The 21203-nt window shown below is 44.5% G+C and overlaps 1 protein-coding gene across 1 annotated transcript in view; it reads right to left on the minus strand.

Annotated features, from left to right (window-relative positions):
• Positions 1-21203, minus strand: part of KLF7 (KLF transcription factor 7) — an 88789-nt gene that overhangs the window by 22990 nt on the left and 44596 nt on the right. The window contains exon 3 of the mRNA XM_081019023.1: positions 16733-17342. Coding sequence (XP_080875149.1) covers positions 16733-17342 — 610 coding nt within the window. The remainder of the gene's footprint in view (positions 1-16732; positions 17343-21203) is intronic.

Raw genomic sequence — 21203 nt, forward strand, 5'->3', positions numbered from 1 at the left:
GAGAATGGGCAGAGATATCTCCTACAGTTCAGCAACCAGAGCCTTTTATCCTCAGCTCAGATGGGTTTCCAAATGAAAGGGGGAGAGAGTGATCTAAAACTGAAAGGCAGAGCAATGCAGAAAGGAAACTCTATACAAAATTGAAGCAGGTGTAGCAAAGCCAAACACCCATTGATCCACCAGCCCATCAGTCAAGTGATCTCGTCTCTCAAGGCAATAAATGAGAAAGCAGGGTAGCCGGATCATGCAAAGAGGTTCCTGTGCCTTTAAAGTTATGGGGGACGAGGGGATTTCAGCAGGTGTAGCTTGTGACTCCAGCTACACCTGCTGAAATCCTCACCCTTCCACACAACAGGTGAAGATGCAGGAAACCTGTTCCATTTTGCATCCCAGTAGTGAGGTATGGAAGTGAGAGCTGGACCATAAAGAAGGCTGATCGCCAAAGAATTGATGCTTTTGAATTATGGTGCTGGAGGAGACTCTTGAGAGTCCCATGGACTGCAAGAAGATCAAACGTATCCATTCTAAACAGAATCAGCCCTGAGTGCTCACTGGAAGGACAGATCGTGAAGCTGAGGCTCCAATACTTTGGCCACCAGAGAAGACTCCCTGGAAAAAACCCTGATGTTGGGAAAGATGGAGGGCACAAGGAGAAGGGGGACGCCAAGAGGACGAGATGGTTGGATAGTGTTCTTGAAGCTACCGGCATGAGTCTGACCAAACTGCAGGAGGCAGTGGAAGACAGGAGTGCCTGGCGTGCTCTGGTCCATGGGGTCACGAAGAGTGGGACACGACTAAACAACAACAACCTTAGGGGAAAGTGAGGGGGGAAGTGGGGGGGGGGTAGAGTTCTAGGTTGTTTTGTTTTTTAAGTGCATTGTTTCATTTCACATAACGTATTGGAACTCTCTTGAATTCAAGAGTTCTCAATGGCTCAAAACCGCTAAGACATGTCAATACATATAATGTTGGAAATGTAAAGAAAAAGAAGGAACATTTTATCATATGTGGTGGGAATGTAAAAAAGTAAAGAACTTCTGGGAAATAATATATAATGAGATGAAAAAGATGCTGAAATATACATTTTTTAAAAAAAATCAGAAGCATTTTTACTTGGTATTATAGGTCAGGACATTAATAGGCAAGATGTTAAATTGTTTTTATATGCAACAACTGTGGCAAGAGTATTGTTAGCCCAGAAATAGAAACAAGAAGAAATTCTGACGAAAGAAGAATGGCAGACGAAATTAATGGACTATGCAGAATTGGACAAAATGACAGGAAGGATTCGAAACCTGCGGGACCAGAGATTTACAGAAGATTGGAAGAAGTATATGAATTATTTGAAGAGCAACTGTAATCAACAAATTATGCTAGTAGGACTACAAGAAGTTTTGTATGGAGAAATATACAAAGTGTTACAAAGTAGACAAAGATAGAGATATTGGTTATGTGTTTGAAATGTAATAGGGAAGGTAAGAAATGCATACTGAGAGATAAGATTGGAAACTTTTCAGGCAGGATTGATGGAAGTAAAAAAATACTGAATAAGATATAAAAGTATATTTAATTACTGTTGAAAATGAGATGTTAAAAAACTAATAAAAATTTATATATATATATATTTTAAAAAATACATGTCAATACATATGTGCTCATGAGTGCCTCTGAGCATGAGAAGAATGCCCTCCCCTCTGTATGCTTCTTAATGCAATTGCCCATGGTCCCAACAATAAGGGCTGATGAAAAATCCATAAAAATGTCTGGCGGAAACCCGGACGTATGTCAACCCATATCAGAAGTGTTGGGTTTTCTTTGGTGAATTTCTTTCAAATAGCTCAAAAACATCAATATTATTTTTTTTTTTGGGGGGGGGGAGATTTTGCAAAGAGAAAAGCTCAACAGTTTTGTCCCTCCCCCCCCCCCCCAAGTTATACACCTTGCACAGCAAACACAACTGCTCCAGCAACAAGTTATTTACTCCAGTGCCTTGTGCAACAAATGACCTGGCCAGGTGGCTCTCTGACACTGGTTTATAAAAGATGCACCTATTATGTAAACGATATCTTATGCAGAAAATAACTGCTTAACACCATGTATCCGGGAACAGCATCAGCTACATGAAGCATGGACTTGCCTTTCAACTGCCAACCTACTGAAGCAGGGAGATGCATGGTTTTATACCCTACTGTTCCCTGACCTGTTGGGATTGAGGACAGGTCATCAGTCAAAATAACAGAATGCACACCTATTCTCATGAAGACAAGACTAAAAGCATCAACTTTCATAAAGGGAAGGCGCTGGAAACAGTATTGTGTAGTTCCTGACTAGGCTAGCTTATCAGACCCCATCTTGTCCAGAAACTGAAGCAACCCGGCTCCTAGCCATCTTCCTTCTAGGATAAAGGATCCATCGTTTTCTACAGCAGCTTGAGATTTTCCAACCCTGATTTGCCATGGAAGTGAATAATTCCCTTGGTACCCAATTCAACGATCCAAGATCTAACGTAACAAACAAAATATCTTGCAGCCACTAATTGGGGTGGCCTTCAGCGATCCCAGCTGAAAAATACGACCCAAGATGGATAATCTTGACAGCAGTGCTGCATGAAACCCATTGCACAGAGGCTGTTAAAGCCTTCTGGAGTGTATTCTGACTTATTTGAGCGTCAGATATCTCTCTAACATCTATGATAGCTGAGCTCCGGGGGCATTCCAGAGTAGCTTTGCCAAGCACTGAGACTAGCCTTCTTTTCAGATTCTTTTCTTTTGTAACACGAGCTGCCTTGCTGCCAAATGTCAGACAGTGTCTCTTGTGTTCCCAGGCACTGCACGCTTGCATACTGTATGCAGTGCAGAGGACAAAACAGAAAGACAAAGGAAAATGTGACCTTTAAAAGCCGCTGTCTAAAGGAATCCTTGACCCTCAGACCTCAGCCAAGATGTGGCTGCTCCTTGCCCCCCCTGACAGCTAGGCAAAACTTCAAAGCCAAATGCAGGGAAAAGGAACAGTGACCATCTCATTACATAATATCTCATTAATGCTTTCCTTTCCCTGAAAACAATTAAAGAAAGCATCACTTGGTTATCTCACCCTCTGATAAGTGCAATGGCCTCCAGGAAAATAATAATCTAAATTTAAATTTCTTATGGCAAGGATTGCTTTTTTAAAGGCATGTTACAGTTGCATTCCACAGATTGCAATCTGGGTTTCATAAGTGCTAAACCTTTGGGACCTTCTTGCATCTTCTCACATTGTGTACTGTTGTGCTGTGTTTTACGGACAAGGAGCAGAAGAAATAAGCATTTAAGGAATGAGTGCAGAAAATGGATTCTGAGAGTTTGCTTTATTGTATACTGTAGTCACAATATAGCCATTCTGTAAAGGTAAAGGGTCCTTTACCTTTCATGGGCAACTCTGGGGTTGCAGGGCTCATCTCACTTTATTGGCCGAGGGAGCCAGCGTACAGCTTCCAGGTCATGTGGCCAGCATGACTAAGCCGCTTCTGGCAAACCAGAGCAGCACACGGAAACGCCGTTTACCTTCCCGCCGGAGCGGTACCTATTTATCTACTTGCACTTTGATGTGCTTTCGAACTGCTAGGTTGGCAGGAGCAGGGACCGAGCAACGGGAGCTCACCCCGTCGCGGGGATTTGAACCGCCAACCTTCTGATTGGCAAGTCCTAGGCTCTGTGGTTTAACCCACAGCGCCACCCATGTCCCATTCTGTAGCATCTTGCAAAAGAAGCAGTTGCTTTCATGAAGGGCCTAGGTTGAATTCAAACTAGGAGCTGAAGATTCAACGTCTATTCTTGCTTTTTTACGTACTGTACTACTTTTCTGAGCTGTTGCGGGATAAAATCAGGAAGCTAAAAGAGGGCAACTTACTTTCATATAATATCCACCTACAGCCACCTGTTTAGAACTGAAGCGGCTCTGATCTATTTATAATTTCTGTGCTTTCAATTGAAAAAGAGCTTTGAAGATTGTGTTTACCATCCCAACAACTCTGTAGAAGCAAGCTCATCATTACTGCTATTCTACAGATATATTTTTTTCTAACCAACTCTGCCTGCCCAGCTTTCCACCTCTGCATGAGCACAGCAGGACAAGCAAGGACACAAGTTTCCAAAATGCAAGGCTCTTCGGGTATTTATTTAACAAAATTAAACAAATTATTTAAAAAGGGGGAACCCTCTACGCAGTTGTTTTCTATCCATATCCATACACAATCTGTAGCTTTCTGGTAAAAGAAGAACATTAAGTTCAGAGCATATGCCTAGATTTAATCTCAGGTATCTCCAGATACCTGAGACGTGGACACGGGACGCAGGTGGCGCTGTGGGTTAAACCACAGAGCCTAGGACTTGCTGATCAGAAGGTTGGCGGTTCGAATCCCCGCGACGGGGTGAGCTCCCGTTGCTCAGTCCCTGCTCCTGCCAACCTAGCAGTTCGAAAGCACGTCAAAGTGCAAGTAGATAAATAGGTACCACTCCGGCGGGAAGGTGAACGGCATTTCCATGCGCTGCTCTGGTTCGCCAGAAGCAGCTTAGTCATGCTGGCCACATGACCCGGAAGCTGTACGCCGGCTCCCTCGGCCAATAAAGCGAGATGAGCGCCGCAACCCCAGAGTTGGCCACGACTGGACCTAATGGTCAGGGGTCCCTTTACCCTTTATCTTTTTATCTCCAGTTAGTCTGTAGGCAGCAGGACTGCGAGGAGAGACCCTCAACTAGATTTCTTGTACAGCTACTGCCAGAGTGAAAAATACTGAATTTGATGGTCTGATTCTGTATAAGGCAGCTCCAGTTGTTGAAAATTCAAGATTAATGCTGCTTTTTTCTAGCAGACAGTAAAGTGCCATGGGGACTCTGTGTTAAACAGCTCTTCCTCCTCCTCCACTCACCAGACCAGACTCTTTTTGGTGCCAAAACAAGAGCACTTTTCAGATCAAAGTGATCTCGTAGCCTGACCTGGACTGAGTATCACACACACCTAAAAACCCCCACTATTAGGTCATTTACTTGCTACTGCTTTTGTTCAAGATAGTGAACAAAATAAACCAACAAAGGTCACAAAAATAGCTAATACGTATACAAACAATCAATTAAAAGGAGACATTAAAGAAGAGATAAAGTAGCACCGGAGATACATAACACCCCTCGTGATTCACTGTGATCTCAGCCGAGCATCACATGCTGTAGTGTAACAGCTAAGATACTCAGCCAGCTAAGGCAATCTCAGTTTGAATCTCTGCTTCACTCAAGAGCCCAGCACAGACCCTCTACCTGCAACGCAGAAATAATACTCACCTGCCTTATCGGTAAGAGTCGTGTTCATATGCAGCAATAAACCAAAGTTTGTAATAAACCATAGTTTAATCATGAATGTGACTGCCTGCACAGTCCTTAGAATTCTTCGTTTATTTCTGGCTTTCTAGGTTTTGAAGTAAACCACAGTCCACTTTTGGATGACACAACAAGCCGAACTATGGCTTCTTTGAAGCATTTACGTGCCAATGTAGGGGTGGAGGGAAGACTGTCTTTCAAATGTAACAGAATGGAAGCCCTATAAATTAAAATTGCTCCAAATTATCCTGAAGTATTAAGGTTATTCTAGTTTGATGTGCCCCAGAATATATTTAACATTCATACTCATGACAGATTTATATCTTGGCCCAAACCCTGTGAAGTGAGCTTTTGCCATAAATGGATTTATAAACAAATTCAACAAACAGCTGAGTTTTAAAAATCTGAATGTATGCAGTTTTATGTTATAACCTTGGTGTTTTCCATTTCCAAAAGCTAGAAATGGAAATAATTTCACCTTTTCACAGTACTAGTAAGTTAATGATTGACGATGCAATCATTCCCTCTAATATCCTGGATGTGAAATCCCCCGGGACTTGCATTTAATCTTAAAACACATTATGTAAAAGTAGGGTTCATAGATGGAACAAATTGTTGTTTTTTAGACAAAGAGAGAACAAACAAACAAACAAACAAACAAACAAACAGATACAGCTGTTTAAAAGAGAGAGATATTTTGGAGAGAAAAAATATCACCCGAGCATAAAGTATGTGTGTCATTCTTGAACCAGTCACAGTGAAACTAATAGAAAAATCTGTTTTGGTTTCTTTTAAGATTCTTTCATTGTTGAATGTGCCTCTAGTTGATTTCATCAGGTAAGAAAAAGTGCAATTCATTACTAAGGTGGCTGGGGTACTGTACCATTCCTATTTAGAGAGAGAAATGGCAAACACCATCAACAGCAATTCACGCATGCACATTAATCTGAAAAATGAAGAAGAGAAACATGGCAGACGTGTGAGATGAAAAGCAGCACACCACCATTGCAACCATCCTTTCCGTCAACGTATTTGCTCCCACACAGTTTTGTAGAATCAAAACGCCTACCTGAGATGGAATATCACACAGCCTCTAGTTGAAAGACTTGACAGGCAGATCAATGGCACCGAAAGCCACAAAAATGCCCATTGAAGGCAGATTTAGCACCAACATCCCATGCTTAACACTGGCCTGAAAGGCTGTTCTGAATTCAAAGTTCCCAATGAATGGTATGAATGACTACAAAACAGGAATGTTAAGAACTCTGCATCATCCTGCTGGTAACCCATATTATGAACCGAGCCCTCTGAATTCTACTCCAGAAAATGCCTTTTCTCCTTTCAAGCATGCTACTTTGTGGGATCACTTTGTGACATCACCTTGCCAACAAAAGTCCATATAGTTCAAGCTATGGTTTTCCCAGTAGTGATGTATGGAAGTGAGAGCTGGACCATCAAGAAGGCTGATCGCCCAAGAATTGATGCTTTTGAATTATGGTGCTGGAGGAGACTCTTGAGAGTCCCATGGACTGCAAGAAGATCAAACCTATCCATTCTAAACAGAATCAGCCCTGAGTGCTCACTGGAAGGACAGATCCAGTACTTTGGCCACCTCATGAGAAGAGAAGACTCCCTGGAAAAGACCCTGATGTTGGAAAAGATTGAGGGCACAAGGAGAAGGGGACGGCAGAGGACGAGATGGTTGGACAGTGTTCTTGAAGCTACCAGCATTGAGTTTGACCAAACTGCGGGAGGCAGTGGAAGGCAGGAGTGCCTGACGTGCTCTGGTCCATGGGGTCACGAAGAGTCGGACACGACTAAACGACTAAACAACAACACTTTGTGGGATCTTGCAATTTATAAAAGTGGCAGGAACATCGTAACCATAGAAAGCCAGGACTCCTTCTGGGGATGGGGGCAGGATCCCAATACATCACCTTCTCTGAGCCCTTCAGCACGGGTACAAAGCCTTGCTGCGGCCAATCTCACTTTGACGTTTGGGGTTAATTCACACATTATTTGATCACTCAACATTTCAGTGAATCGACTCCACTGAAAAACTCTACGTAAGGGGACAGAATGCTATCCTTTCTGTGGGAATTGGATTTGTGAGAGCTCGCAACACACCTGTCACTGCTTCATGCTGCAGCCATGGAATGGTCAATGCGCACGTCTGAGTGGAGACAGGCAGCCCCTTGTGTGGCAGCTACTGGTCGTTCCCATTTAAGGAATGAAAAGGAGCTGCTTCAATCAATTTACCCACATCAACGGCGAACCACATCCTAAGTGGCTCTGTCACTTAAGTGTCCATGACAACCTTCACGTGTCATTCTGCATATAATGTGAAGCATGAAAAGGAGAACGAAATAAGGAAAAATAGACTCTCCCTCAACATGGGTAAAGAATGCTTCTTAGAAAGAGTAAAATGTCTCAGAGGGCTTAAGCTACCCACACTCAATTATCACACCCCCCCACAAGCCCATATGCAGGAAAGCAACGATTCATTGCGTCTAGCCCACTGACACAACGCACACTGAGAAAAGGTACGTTATCCTTCCCCTGCTAGTCACTTCATGAAAGGGACAAAGCTTCCTCAATTCCAATTCCTTTTAAAAGCCTGTTCTTGTAAGCTTAGCAGAAAAAGAAGCTGCTAAGGCACCTGATGTGCATTAAGAACAGAAGGATTTTGTTGGGGGTGGAGGGAGAATTAGGAGACACAGGTGCCAGGCCTTCTGTAGAATGTGCCCTTCTGCTCCATTAATTGCTGACATATCCTTCCCCCCCCCCCTCCAACTCAGCCCCTCGGGAGAACAGCAGAGCAGCAGGCCCAGACTGGTACCCAGCAGCAACACCAGCAGCAAAAGTAGACAATTAGGTGCCAGAAGAAAAGGGGGGGGGAGAGAAGATGCAGTTGCCTAGCAACCAGACAGCAGAAGCAGCTGTGTAGCAGGCCCAGGCTGGTACCCAGGCACTGACAAGCTAGCCAATTAGCACACTGTATTTAATGCTGATGTGGTTTCCTAGCAACAGGATGCAAAAGTCTGTCTGCGACACACTCTTCCCTCACATTTCTCCCCCCCCCATCCCTCATTCAAACCATTACTTTCTTTTCTTTTGCCCTAATTGACAACTCTCTGCTGCTTTAAATTGCCATTATTATTATTTTGTCCCTGGAGAGGTTAGGAGAACTTAAAAAAAAAAAAAAAAAGTAATAAGAGCTTTTAGTTTCAACTTCACTTTAGCACTAAGAGCTCTGGATATATGACAAGCCAACAGCTGCAAAACCAGCAAATAAGGAGCAGGGAGACGTCGATATTTCAGCCCACCGTATAAGCTTTTCTTAGAATATCATTTGCAATATGGTAACCGCTAGCTTGGACCACCACTCTTACATTGTTTCGCCACACGGCAAAAACCTTCCTGTTTAGGCAAGCGTCTGTTTTATTGGATAGATATGCTTTTTATCTGATGTCCATCTTATTCACTGCAGTTGTCTCTGATTTTATTATAATGCATTTGAGGAGGAATTTTATGGTATGTTGTGATAGGTTTCAATTGTTAACTGCCCTGAGTAGCACGTAGGCACAAAAAAAGCCAGGATATAGATTTTTATATGATTTTGCATTTTTCTTTTCATTTTATCCAACAGAAGTCTATTTATGACCTTGTCTGTTAGCAAGCAGTGCACAGCATTAAAAGCAGATACCAATATTTTGTGGATCTGTGTCTGAAAAAATGCAATCATCAGACCGAACACAAAGGACTAAATATTACCAATATGGCGAGGTTGCTACGCAGGGTTAACAGTATCCACTGCCCCATATTGAACACGCTAGATTGATGCACAGAATAATACACATAGCAGGAAACTTGTTCAAATGTGGCTCCCTAAATCATGAAGCAACTGTGCGCTGCTCACCAGAGGCATCTGACGCACTGCAGTTCAGAATCTTTGCCCCATTACGGCACATTCTTGGCAGCCACTGGTACTCCCAAAGAGCTGGTCTCGGCCCCATGAATATATTCTCCCCAATCCAAAACTCTTGATCAGTTTTATTTGCCTAACATGGTCAGAGGAGGGTGCAATCTACACACAAATAAAAACCGTTCTGAAAATGTTTCTTCTTTTTAAGCGTTGTTTTTTTTTTAAAAAAAACCACACTGAATTTTTCCATAAGACTCACCATTGCTATCTAGCGTCACATTGTATATTGCATTCAAAACACACTTTAAATGTTTTATTTGAAGCTGTGTAGCTGAGTCCTAGTTGTCTTTCTAGTCGAGTCTTGTTTACTCAGCTCTCTAGGGTCTTGGGCAGAGAGATCGCTCTCCCACCATCTGCTCTGTGTGCCTTTAAAAAACTGGGGATGCCAAGAATTTAATGTGAGGCCTTATGCACATGGAAGGTAAGCCCTACCAACAACGGCCCCTTCACCACCACCACCCCATTTTTAATGGACATTTTGTTGGTGTGACCATCAACACATGCCTCTCTGAGCACTTAAGGAGGCAAGTGCCCTAGTGCAAAGATACGGGTTTGCAGGGCATAAAATCCGCACAACGATTCTGAGTCATTTTTCTGCATCCCATCAAGGATGCCTTTTCCTCACAGCCATTTCAAAAGTGCACTGCGTTTGCACCAAAGTTTATTGGAATTAGTTATGCTGCTTGAGCCGCCGTGTGAGTTAAAATGAAGCAAAAAAAAAAAAAAAACCCAAGTCCCTTTCATCTTCAAGGAATCATAGATGTTGGCAACTGAGCCCAAGGCCTGGTTCCTTTGCATAATTTATGCCATTTTAACAAACGCCATTAATGTTTGTTACCTCCCCTTTACTCTCCATTCTCTCTCTCTTTTTTACATCTTCAGGCGCCCATCCCCTGCTAGGACTCCCTAGGTGGTCACTCTGGATTCCAGATCCCAACAGGATAAGGCTCCTCATCAACCATCTTGACAGGCCTGCCTCACCTGGGGCTCAGCTGACTGCTCTCCCCTGCCTGTCCCTCCTTCCTGCCATTAACTCTTTCTTGACCCAGTGTTGCTTCCCTGTTGCATCAGTCACCCCACTCTTCCATCACCTCGTGCTGCTTCTGAATAGACGAAGCTTGGGCCCCAAGCAGCTTCCCCATTCCATTTGTTTCTGCAACAAAAGCACTGCAAGTCTCTACAAGGTGCTGCTCTAAGCATCATTTCGGATTCAAATTGAGGCTCGAGCCAAACTAACCCTTCCATAGAAGGGTCTTCATTTAATTTTTAAGGCACATTTCCCCGTCAAAATATCTTGCTTCCCTTCTTAGACAATGACACATTTATACTCTGTGAATTACTTTTTTTTTTTTTTTTTTTGCTTTTGTTCAACCTAAATTAGCTCTCCTTCTGTCACTTGATTCAGTGGCATTTGCTGAGATGGGGCTGGAAAATTCTCTTCCACCCCCCCCCCCCCCAAGAAGCCAAACTGTCACTGCTTGCAGAAGTATCTGCCATGCAATTAAAACAGGGGGCAAATGTGTTAAAGCTAGATTTATGCCCCCAGTCAATTAAGTACCAGTTCTATTTCAGTTCCTCACACCCACGAAATAGGTGCTTTTTCTCCCAACTGCAGACCTCACTTTCCCCTGCCACCCAGAGTGCTCTTTCGCACATCTTTTCCCATATGACAAGCGACTTCTCCATTTTACTCCGGGCCAAAATCTGGTCCCACCTTTTTGCACGTTCGTCCTTAGCAACGTCTCCTTGGCGCAACATAAATTAGCACCACCACTTTTTTTAAAAAAAACCCTTCAGTTAACTGAGACCAACAAAATAATTAAAAAGAAGGATCTGCTTCTGGTTCTGCTCAGCTGAATTCAACTCCTTTCCCTACACAGTGGCTCCACCAAACAGTTGCATTCCAAACTCTTCATTTGCCAGAAATTACAATATTCAGAGGGAACTGTGCCTCGTGCCAAATAATAATAATAATAATTTATTATTTATACCCCGCCCATCTGGCTGGGCTTCCCCAGCCACTCTGGGCGGCTTCCAAAAGAATATTAAAATACTATAATACATCAAACATTAAAAGCTTCCCGAAACAGGGCTGCCTTCAGATGTCTTCTGAAAGCCAAAGTCAGACCATGGATCCATCTGGCCCATAGTGATTGGTAGTGGCACACCAGTTTCAGATGTGAGTCACTCGGGAGCCCTGCCTTGGACCTTGGACCCTTGGTTTGCACAACATGATCTACCATTGAGCTATGTGTGTCTGCGTTTTAACAGAGCGGAAGATTACGAGTCATAGGGGTGTGGAGAGGGTGTGTATGAACTTAACAGCGCTTAAGCTTATTTTCTGATTGCTATTTTCTGAATGTTAACATTGCTTTATAGATTACTGTATTTTTCGCCCTATAGGACACACTTTTTCCCCTCCAAAAATGAAGGGGAAATGTGTGTGCATCCTATGGGGCAAATGCAGGCTTTCGCTGAAGCCTGGAGAGCGAGAGGGGTCGGTGCGCTGGGCTCCCAAGGCTTGCAGACAGCAGCCTGCAGCCTGCAGCCCAAAACCTGGGGAGCGGAGCGGAGCGCACCCCGGGCTTCGGGCAGCTCTCCCCAAGCCTTGGGAGCCCGGCGGGGCTTCCTACCGGGCTCCCAAGGCTTGCGGACAGCAGCCTGTTTGGGGGCTTGGGTCGGGGGAAGCTCGGGCTTCCCCCGACCCAGCCCCGCGCCTGGGGGGGGGGTAAAAATAATTTTTCCCCCTTTATCCCCCCCCCAAACTAGGTGCACCTATGGGCCGGTGTGCCCTATAGGGCGAAAAATACGGTATAAATGCTGTGTTGATTTGTTAATCATATAATATGACTTTTGCTTTAATTGTGACGTTCAGCTTATTTTTTAAAATTGTTGACAGTGTTTTATAGATTGTCATTGTTTCATTCTATATGGTTTAAGCTGTATTTGTGATGTTTTACTGTGTTCCGTTGGGTTATCGTTCTTTGCTGTCAGTAAGCCGCTTTGAGGTTCATTTGAATGAAAAGCAGCACAGAAATATAATAAATCAAATCAAGTGGGAAAACCCTCCCTTCTCTCTGTCCTCTCCCCTCTCCTGCCTGCTTCAGTCCCCTCGACAGCAAGGGACCAGGTGTTTTGTGCTTTGCTTTCTTCCCCCTGCACAGAGATTGTCAACTTTGCAGTCAGGCAAAATTTTTCACAGGCAAAATCAAGGGTGCATTCTGTGGTCACCCCCAAGGCCGCCCTACAGCAAATCTCATCCATCCACCAGAGTTTGCAAGATGATTGCTTGAGACACTGCATGGCAGAAGAAACCCATCCACTTATATTCAAGGAAAGAGAAGCCTTTGTCTTTCCGTTTTATTGTAGAGATGCGGAGCAATTAAGCCACACAGAGCCTCCTCTTCTCCTGCACATGAGAGCGCTACCAGCAGCCAAAGGGAAAAATAATATCTCACAATCTTTTCAGACCTTCAGTTCAGCTGTCAACTGAGCCAAGTGGCTGGCAGCCATTGGCACTGCCAAGCATGTTCACAATTGACAGTGTATTACGTTGATGATGGTTCCAAGAAGCTACGGCTGCGTGGAAAGACAAAGGACCCAGCAAAATAACTGCTCCGTGGCTGTAATCTTGGGTACGTGTGCTTAGGATCCTGACAATACACCCCAAAATTTCCAAACCACACCCCTTTAATACTTCCTATTTTGGCTTTGGAGGCAATTTAGCTCTCTTCCTGCATAAGTAATGCTAGCTTTATTGTCGAGAGGGATCAGACGGTGCAGATTGAGAAAGGCAAGCCATGTAAACATAAGCACAGCTGTTCTGGGTCAGACTTCTGGGCCTACCCAGCCCAGTATCTCATTTGCAATAGTGATCAGGTCCAGAAATGTAACTACACAAGCGAGGTGAGAGGGTGCTTCATTCTATGTATCTAGCCTGTGAAGGTGTCAGGGACAACACGTATAGGAGGGCTATATCCTGCACATAGCCACTGACCTTCTTTCTCTTTCCGATGAATTTGTTCAAGGCTGAAAGGTGTGGCCCAGAGCTGGGGGAGTCAGAAGGTAGATTGGGATTCACTTGTAGATATCTGGGTGATTTGCATTTGAATGGCAAGGGAAATTCCCAACTGAAAGCTACAAAAAGCATCTCGCCTCACTAAATGAAATGAACAAAGTTTAGAACAGGGCCAGGAAAGACGGAGTTCAGTTCTGAAACTAAATACTGATTCTACTTCTGAGTACAAGCTCAGTAGGAATCATGCCAGAACCTTAATTTCAAGGGTGTGTCCACTCCCCGAAGTCATTCTTTTACACCTGGTTTCACCTTTTGTTCAAAGAAGTTCTAGTCCTGAATGTCTGAAGGCTGCCTCCCGATGACCTAGAACATGACACAGCTTTCCGCTGCTAGTTGACTGCTGCCAGGAAGTCTCGATCTGACCAGTATCAGGTTTGAAAACTAGACTCACCAAATGTCCATGAAACCCAACCCCCTTGCTCTTCTCACACCAGACCATTCAAATATCAACCTAAGCTGATGGACCAAAGTGTGCCACAATCAGATAACAGTGCTCATCTACAACTTATGAGTAAACTGAAATTATTACCTCCAGTGGCATGAGAGGCACTAATACTAAACATGGATTATATAGCACTTTAGGGAGTTCAGAGCACTTCACTTTACGTTAGGAACACAAGAATCTGCCTTTTATGGATTCAGACCATCGGTCCATCTAGTTCAGTCATCTACACCAGGGTTGAGGAACCAACCACTAGCCCTCAGATGCTGTTGGACTACAACTCCTATCATGCCATCAACTCCCAGCTCCATGATGAGCACTTTGGTGTGATGTCCAAACTGACAAAACATAGTTATGAGCATCATTTTGCTAATAGTTTGGATTTTAAATTATTATTAGAGCAAACCATGGTTTGGTGTGCTGCTGGAAATGAACCCACAGTTTCCCCAGCACCACATGGAAAGCATGTGGCCAAGGTGGTCCTTGAACAAAGGGTGATTTAAAGCCACCACAATGCAGAAACTCTACACCACTGCGAATACTTCAGTCTTTGAAAATCCTCTGCATAATATTAATTTCTACTAGTCCAGGAAATTTATCTTTATAAGGGTGGAAACCTCTCTTGTATAAAGACATGTTAATGGCATGGTGGCATTATCATCAAAGACTGCATGTTCAACAGCAAAATTGAGGAAACTGACTCAGCAGTTCCTTTAGAAGCAAAAAATAGCACAGCAGTCATGGAACTGTATCATCCTCGTGAGGAAAGCTGAGAAAGAGAGCAGAGACATTAATCAATTGCAGAATAATTATTTTGAGAAATGTTCTGAGAGTAGAGAGAGTGTAGAGAAAGAAGACGGGATAGCTCAACTCATGTAATCCGAATATTTAGAGGGGAAAGAGCTTATGGAGAACTGGGTGTTTAAAAGCTCACTCATTTCAATATGTCATTTTCTCCCTTCTTCCACTGAGAAATTCTGACACAAGGACTTTTGCAATCCACATTGTGCATACTAAGACTGTAGAGTTCAGCTAGAGGTTTATACCTTGGGCCTCCTTGAATGTCTAAAATCATTTCTAATGTGATGTAGTTCACACAGCGAAAACCTCTACATGCAGAGGATACAATTTGCTAGACAAAAAAACTAAACTCTGACTGGGACACCTGGATTCAAACCTGTGGTCAGCCATAGGTATCTGTGGCCTTGGGCAAAACACTCTATGTCAGCTGCCACATCTGAGCATGGGAAGAAGCAATGACCTTGCAAGATTACTCTGGAAAGAATTAAGGGGGTGGTGTTTTACAAGTGTGATGGCATGGTAATGATGATGATGCAAAATCAACAGCACAAAATTATTCCAAGAAGAAGAAGAAGAAGAAGAAGAAGAAGAAGAAGAAGAAGAAGAGGAGTTTGGATTTGATATCCCGCCTTTCACTCCCTTTAAGGAGTCTCAAAGCGGCTAACATTCTCCTTTCCCTTCCTCCCCCACAACAAATACTCTGTGAGGTGAGTGGGGCTGAGAGACTTCAGAGAAGTGTGACTGGCCCAAGGTCACCCAGCAGCTGCATGTGGAAGAGCGGAGACGCGAACCCAGTTCCCCAGATTACGAGACTACCGCTCTTAACCACTACACCACACTGGCACATCTCAAGTTTTGGGGTGTTTCGTTGCAATGATTTGAAACCTTTTTTTTAAAAGTACACTTAAGATACTGAGAGGAAGCCCCAGCTCAAAGGCATAGAAACACCACCACCCAGAAAATTTCCTTGATCCCGGCACAAGTGACATTTCTAAGCACACTGAGAAGTGTCATTTCAACTACCAGCCTAAGCACATATATGCACCTTTACAAATAATCACTATAGTTTAAACAGAAATACAGTATGTCTCAGCCCAGTGGGAAAGTCTGTGACCTGTGTGTTTGCTGAGTCTGCCGTCCAGACGTCAACTGTTTGTGGGATGGGAACCAGGGTGCAGGTCTTCCGAAGTTTACATTTCTTTTGACAATGGGACTAAAGCTGTTTCCCTCAAGGTTTTTTACAGAATCCTATTAGTTCACAGACTTCACCACTTGAAATGCAAGCGACCATTACAAAGCTAAACTGATTAGAATCCAGCCCACTCTTCTGTCCTCAACTCATTCCATCAAAGAACTGCCAGACTCATAAACCAGGTGTGAAATAAAGCCAATTCACTCACCCCCTCGAGCTAACAGCATTGACAGTGCATTAATCCTGCTACATTAATCCGCATCATTCACGGAGAGAATATATGCTATACTTGGAGGTGCTTTCTGTGACCAAGATATGGAAATCTAGATGGTTCGAACAAATAGCAAAAAGCTTTTCACATCCGATGACCTGTGCACCCCATTGGCCGTGTTTGCATGTAACAGTAATCCAGATTCCACAAACAATGTGCTCCCAACATGCTCTCACTTTGTTCCTCCCCTGGCATGTGTGGGGTGAACAAACCAGCAAACCTTGGCTTTCCATTACCTAAAAACTCACGATCATGGTTGAAGCCCTGGTTGCTTTGTTCGCTTGAAGATCGTGTCTTGCAAATGCTGCTTGCTCACAGTAAACCAGAAGATGTGGCATAGCATTACATGTGAACACAGGCTTTGCATCCCCAGTGTTTTGGGGGAATTCTGAAACGTGTACCAAATGCAGGGAAACCTGAGACTCTTTCAGGGGTCTTCCACGCAAGCAAGGTCATACTCAGATAGCAAATTCCCACCCCCCACTTCAGAAACACATGGAACACATTGCTCCAAACCATCTTCCAATAGACAACTCTCATCTAGGGACTTCCAACTCTGAACGTAACAAACAAACAAACAAGCAAGCACGAGACCCAAGCATCCAACGTAAGTACCTGTGTGAGTCCTCTGGTGCGCTTTTAAGTGTGAGCTCTTTGTATAAACCTTCCGGCACCCATTAAACTGACAGCGATGAACCCTCTTCTTGTTTTCCGGCAAAGCATCTGCCCCCGTCCCTCCTTGCTCGCTATCACTAAGCGCACACTTTGTTGTGCTGGCCGGTGCTACCACACCGACTTTTATAGAGCTGAGGGCGGTCTTCTTTGCAACTAACTTCAGCGTAACTGTGCCATCCACTGCAGAGACAGTCTGTGAGGTTTTTACAAGATGGCGACTGAGCTCAGGGGAGGAGGGAGGCGTTAGTGAGGTCACTGCGTTGAGTTGGGCCTGGTTAACGGCAGTATAGCCCTCTGTGGAGGAGCTGGTAGGCTGCAAGCTGAGGCAAGTCTCGGACAAGAGTTTGTCCCGCGAGACGATAACGTCCATGTTGGAATTCTTGTCACAAGGACTCATGTCTACAGGTAACAAGAGGGGGTCCAGCTGCTGGATGGTGTCTTCTGTGTCTTGAGCGGAGGCAGTGTGGAGGAAACAGTCCAAATCATCACCAAAGCTCTCCGATATTTTCCTGGGCTCCGTCTGAAGGTAGCGTTCCAGCTCAAGGCATGTCTGCAGACAGAGAAGGAAGACGTCATTAGATCACCCAATCCAACAGTTGCCACTGCCTTGAAACAGAAGACAGAAACAGGGATAGGGAACCCATGGCCCTCCAGGTACCACTCGATTCCCATCATTGGCAAGGCCAAAGGGAATGATGGGAAGTGTAGCTCAGCAATATCTGGAGGGCCACAGCTGCCCCATCCCTTCCCTAATTGGTGGGAACATATGGATAGGCCAAAACAGTCATAAGAAAAGAAAGGAGAAATAAATTATCTGCTGTGCTATAGCTCAGTCGGTATAGCACAAGACTTTTCATTTCAGGGTGGGTTGGTTCAAAGACCCATGTTGGGTAAAAGATTCCTGCTTTGCAGAGAGTTGGACACGATGACCCTCAAGATCCCTTCCAATTCCACAATTCTATGAATTTCCCTACAGAATAACAGCTACAAGTGCCACTTCTCCATTCTGGGAGGAAGACGGAGGACAGCAGAGGCCCTTTCCAGTTGCCTAGCAACCCCAGGAGCAACCACTTGTGAACCAACCCCCAAATGTTATGAGGCTGCGCCACAATCAGTCAAATTTCTTCCCCTCCCCGATCCATCTGAAAGGTTTGCTTACAGCACACAAGCAGGCTATTCGCAGGCTGCAGTTGCATCTTCTCTGGGGTCCTGGCACAAATACCTCTGTGCCAAACAGGGGAAGCTTTAGTTTTTGTGGGGTGGAAGGCACAGGAAGTGCTCCTCTGCAGTGCAAACCAGGTTGCTTTCGGCCCAGTGGCTCCTAGCTCCTTTCAGCAGGGCAAGAGGAACCAGCGGGGAAAGCTCCTTGAGGCTCTGCTCGGAACCGCTGGCTGTTGGTGTAAATGCCAGGCCACCGGGACAGAAAAGTGGGGTATCTAAAGTGCTGTAACAGTCCATTTATATAGGCCAGCCTTTTACATTTTAGCCTTCCCACGCAATGCTAAGTAGTCAAGGAAAAACACCCAGAGAATAGGAGTTGCTATAACATACAAACCAGTGTAAGGTCCACTCCCCCGCCCGCCCCCCCGGTAGAATTCAGTAAGTATTCTTTGCAACTGGTGCACATTTAACGTGTGTGCATTCAGCTTTACATGCCTGGCAAACAAACAAAACAAAATGCGGGACTGAGCAGAGGAGAAAAAAAGTCTTTGGCAACCCCACCCTCCATTGCACTCAATACGGTTTGACTACACTTGATTTTGGCTTCAGGCGCTATCCCTGGAACGCTGCCTCTGTGTAAGTTGAGGGCTTACTGTATTAGGATGTTCCTTCTTTCTATCACAGGGCTGAAATATTTGCCTCCCTCTCTCTCTCTCTCTCTCTCTCTCTCTCTCTCTCTCTCTCTTTTCCTGGCGTCGGTTTACTCTCTGCTGCACAGAAAACTCTTAAGAGCACGTAATCCCTAGGTTAGCAAGTGTGGAGGCTATGTCTAACGCCAGTCATTTGAATTCTCCACTGCCTGGACATTAAAATGCTGGGTTTGGTCTCCGAACTTCCTGTGGAGAGGGCAAGGGGGGGGGAGCTGTCCCTTTAAGGCATTACTCCTCTTATGACAACCCTAGTGGTCCTGACAGACTTCGAGCCTTGTCATTAATTTCCCATAAAGAACAGTTCTCCGCAAGCCCCCTTTGAGGCAAGGCCTGATGCTTCAGAAACCTATAATTATTCTTGTATCCCACCCCCTGTGGTCTTTGCACCTGTGTCAGTTCAAGATACCAGCTGGTCAAGCCTTGCCTTCTGCTTCTGAAACACAAAACCACCTCCTCAAGGCCATCTCCCTTAAAAAATAAAAAATGGGGTGGTGGTGAGGGGGAGAGAACTCAAAAGGTTGGATGGGTGGGGAGGGAAAAAGAACGGGACAGAGTGGAAAAGATACAGCTTTCAACAACAGGAACAAAACCCCAACACACTCCATGGCTAGACAAGGTTCTGATAAGGCTGGGTCTATTTTCAGGATACAGAAAGTATCCATTAAAAAAGAAGAAGTTTTTAAGAGGTTGCTTACATTTTAAAGCACAATGCTAATCAAGTGGAGGTGGGAACGAATGAAACAATTTGTTGTATTTTGATTGCTATGATTTCGAAGTTCATATATCAGTATTTTTCCCCAGGTGCTGCCTGTGGCTTGCTCACCGTTGGGGAGAAGCTGCTATTGGATTAGGCTGCACACTTACTAGTGACTGAAACCCGCTGAACACAGCAAGACAAAATTCTGGGTAAACCTGTGTGGGATTGTGCTGCAAGGCTGTTGTGAAAGCAGCACAACCTACCTGCCACATTCCCACGGGTCATCTGCAAATTAATTATATGAAGCCAAATACGCATAGTTATCTTTAGCCTTCCAGTTCACAGAATTCTTCTGTCTTTAACACGGCGTTTGTGCCATTAGAGAAGAACTACAGATAAAATATCTGCAAAACAAAATGAGGAAGGGCCGTCCTCCTTTGAACCCCAATTCTCATCCGCCTGCTCTTTGCTACAAGTTGACGCTTCTTCATGCATTACAGAGATTCTTTCTTCACATGCAATTTTGCTGCTCCGGAAAACATCAAATACCTTGCATAACCTTCTTCCTTCTCAGTCCGACATCACAAGTAAAAAAAAAACACACACACAAAAGCAAGATCTCCAGTTGCCAAGCTTATGTTATAAAACGAATTTGTTGGCATAACACCGCCACCCTGGTCCCCAAATGGGGCATGAGAAGGAGGTGCTGTTATTTTATTATTTATCTGTTTGCAAAAATTACCGTCAACCTTACGAAAACCACCATGGTGGTGAACACCATAAAACAGTAAAAGTTGCGTCCATAAAACAAATTCAAAATGCATTGCAAATTGGGGTATCAAATTACTGTATCAACATAGATGGATCACCCCGCGGTGAAAGCCTTGAGTGAACAGGTGAGCATAAATGCCAGGATGGAAGGTGCCTGTTCTGCTGTTCATTGGAAGCACATTCTCAAAGGCAGGTGCTACCACACAAAAGACCCTGCTCTTAGTAGATGTAAGGTGAACTTCGGGAGAAAACAGAACTACTAAGAGGGCCTCTTGCAAGGGCAGAAGTGACCACACAGGGGTATAAAAAAATGTAAGGCCTGCCTGAAGGTAATCCGGTCCCAAGTTGTTCAGAGTCGCAAATATGCTAATAGGTAAAGGTAAAGGGACCCTTGACAGTTAAGTCCAGTCGTGAACGACTCTGGGGTTGCACGCTCATCTATTGGCCGAGGGAGCCGGAGTTTGACCACAGACAGCTTCCGGGTCTTGTGGCCAGAATGACTAAGCAGCACACGGAAACACTGTTTCCCTTCCCACTGTAGTGGTACCTATTTATCTACTTGCACTTTGGTGTGCTTTTGAACTGCTAGGTGGAAGACCTTAAACCTGACGCACCATCTTACCCAGACCCTGTGGGACTCATGCATCTTTTTGGCTTGGTGATTTAATTTAACATGCTGCTATTAATTTCTGAGGTGTATGTAAAATGACTGTATTTTGCTTTATTCCTGGTGATTGCTACTCATTATTTAGTGTTTACAGTGCTTCATGGTATTATTAGTATTAAAAAAATCTCTCTCTCTCACACACACACACACACCAGTGGCGTAGCATGGGGGGTGCAGGGGGGCCGGCCGCACCGGGCGCAACATCTGGGGGTTAGGGGGCGCAAATCCACGGGTTAGGGGGCGCAAATTACTTGCCTTGCCCCGGGTGCTGACAACCCACGCTACGCCACTGACACACACACACGATCCACCAGCATACTGGCAGCCAGTGAAGCTCTTTCAGAACAAGTGTTAGTCACCTCCTTGAGCAGCCTTGCTGCCATTTTCTGCACTAGAAACTTTCTA

Source organism: Podarcis pityusensis (genome assembly GCF_964106645.2).
Source record: "Podarcis pityusensis genome assembly, chromosome: 1".
Taxonomy (NCBI): Eukaryota; Metazoa; Chordata; class Lepidosauria; order Squamata; family Lacertidae; genus Podarcis; species Podarcis pityusensis.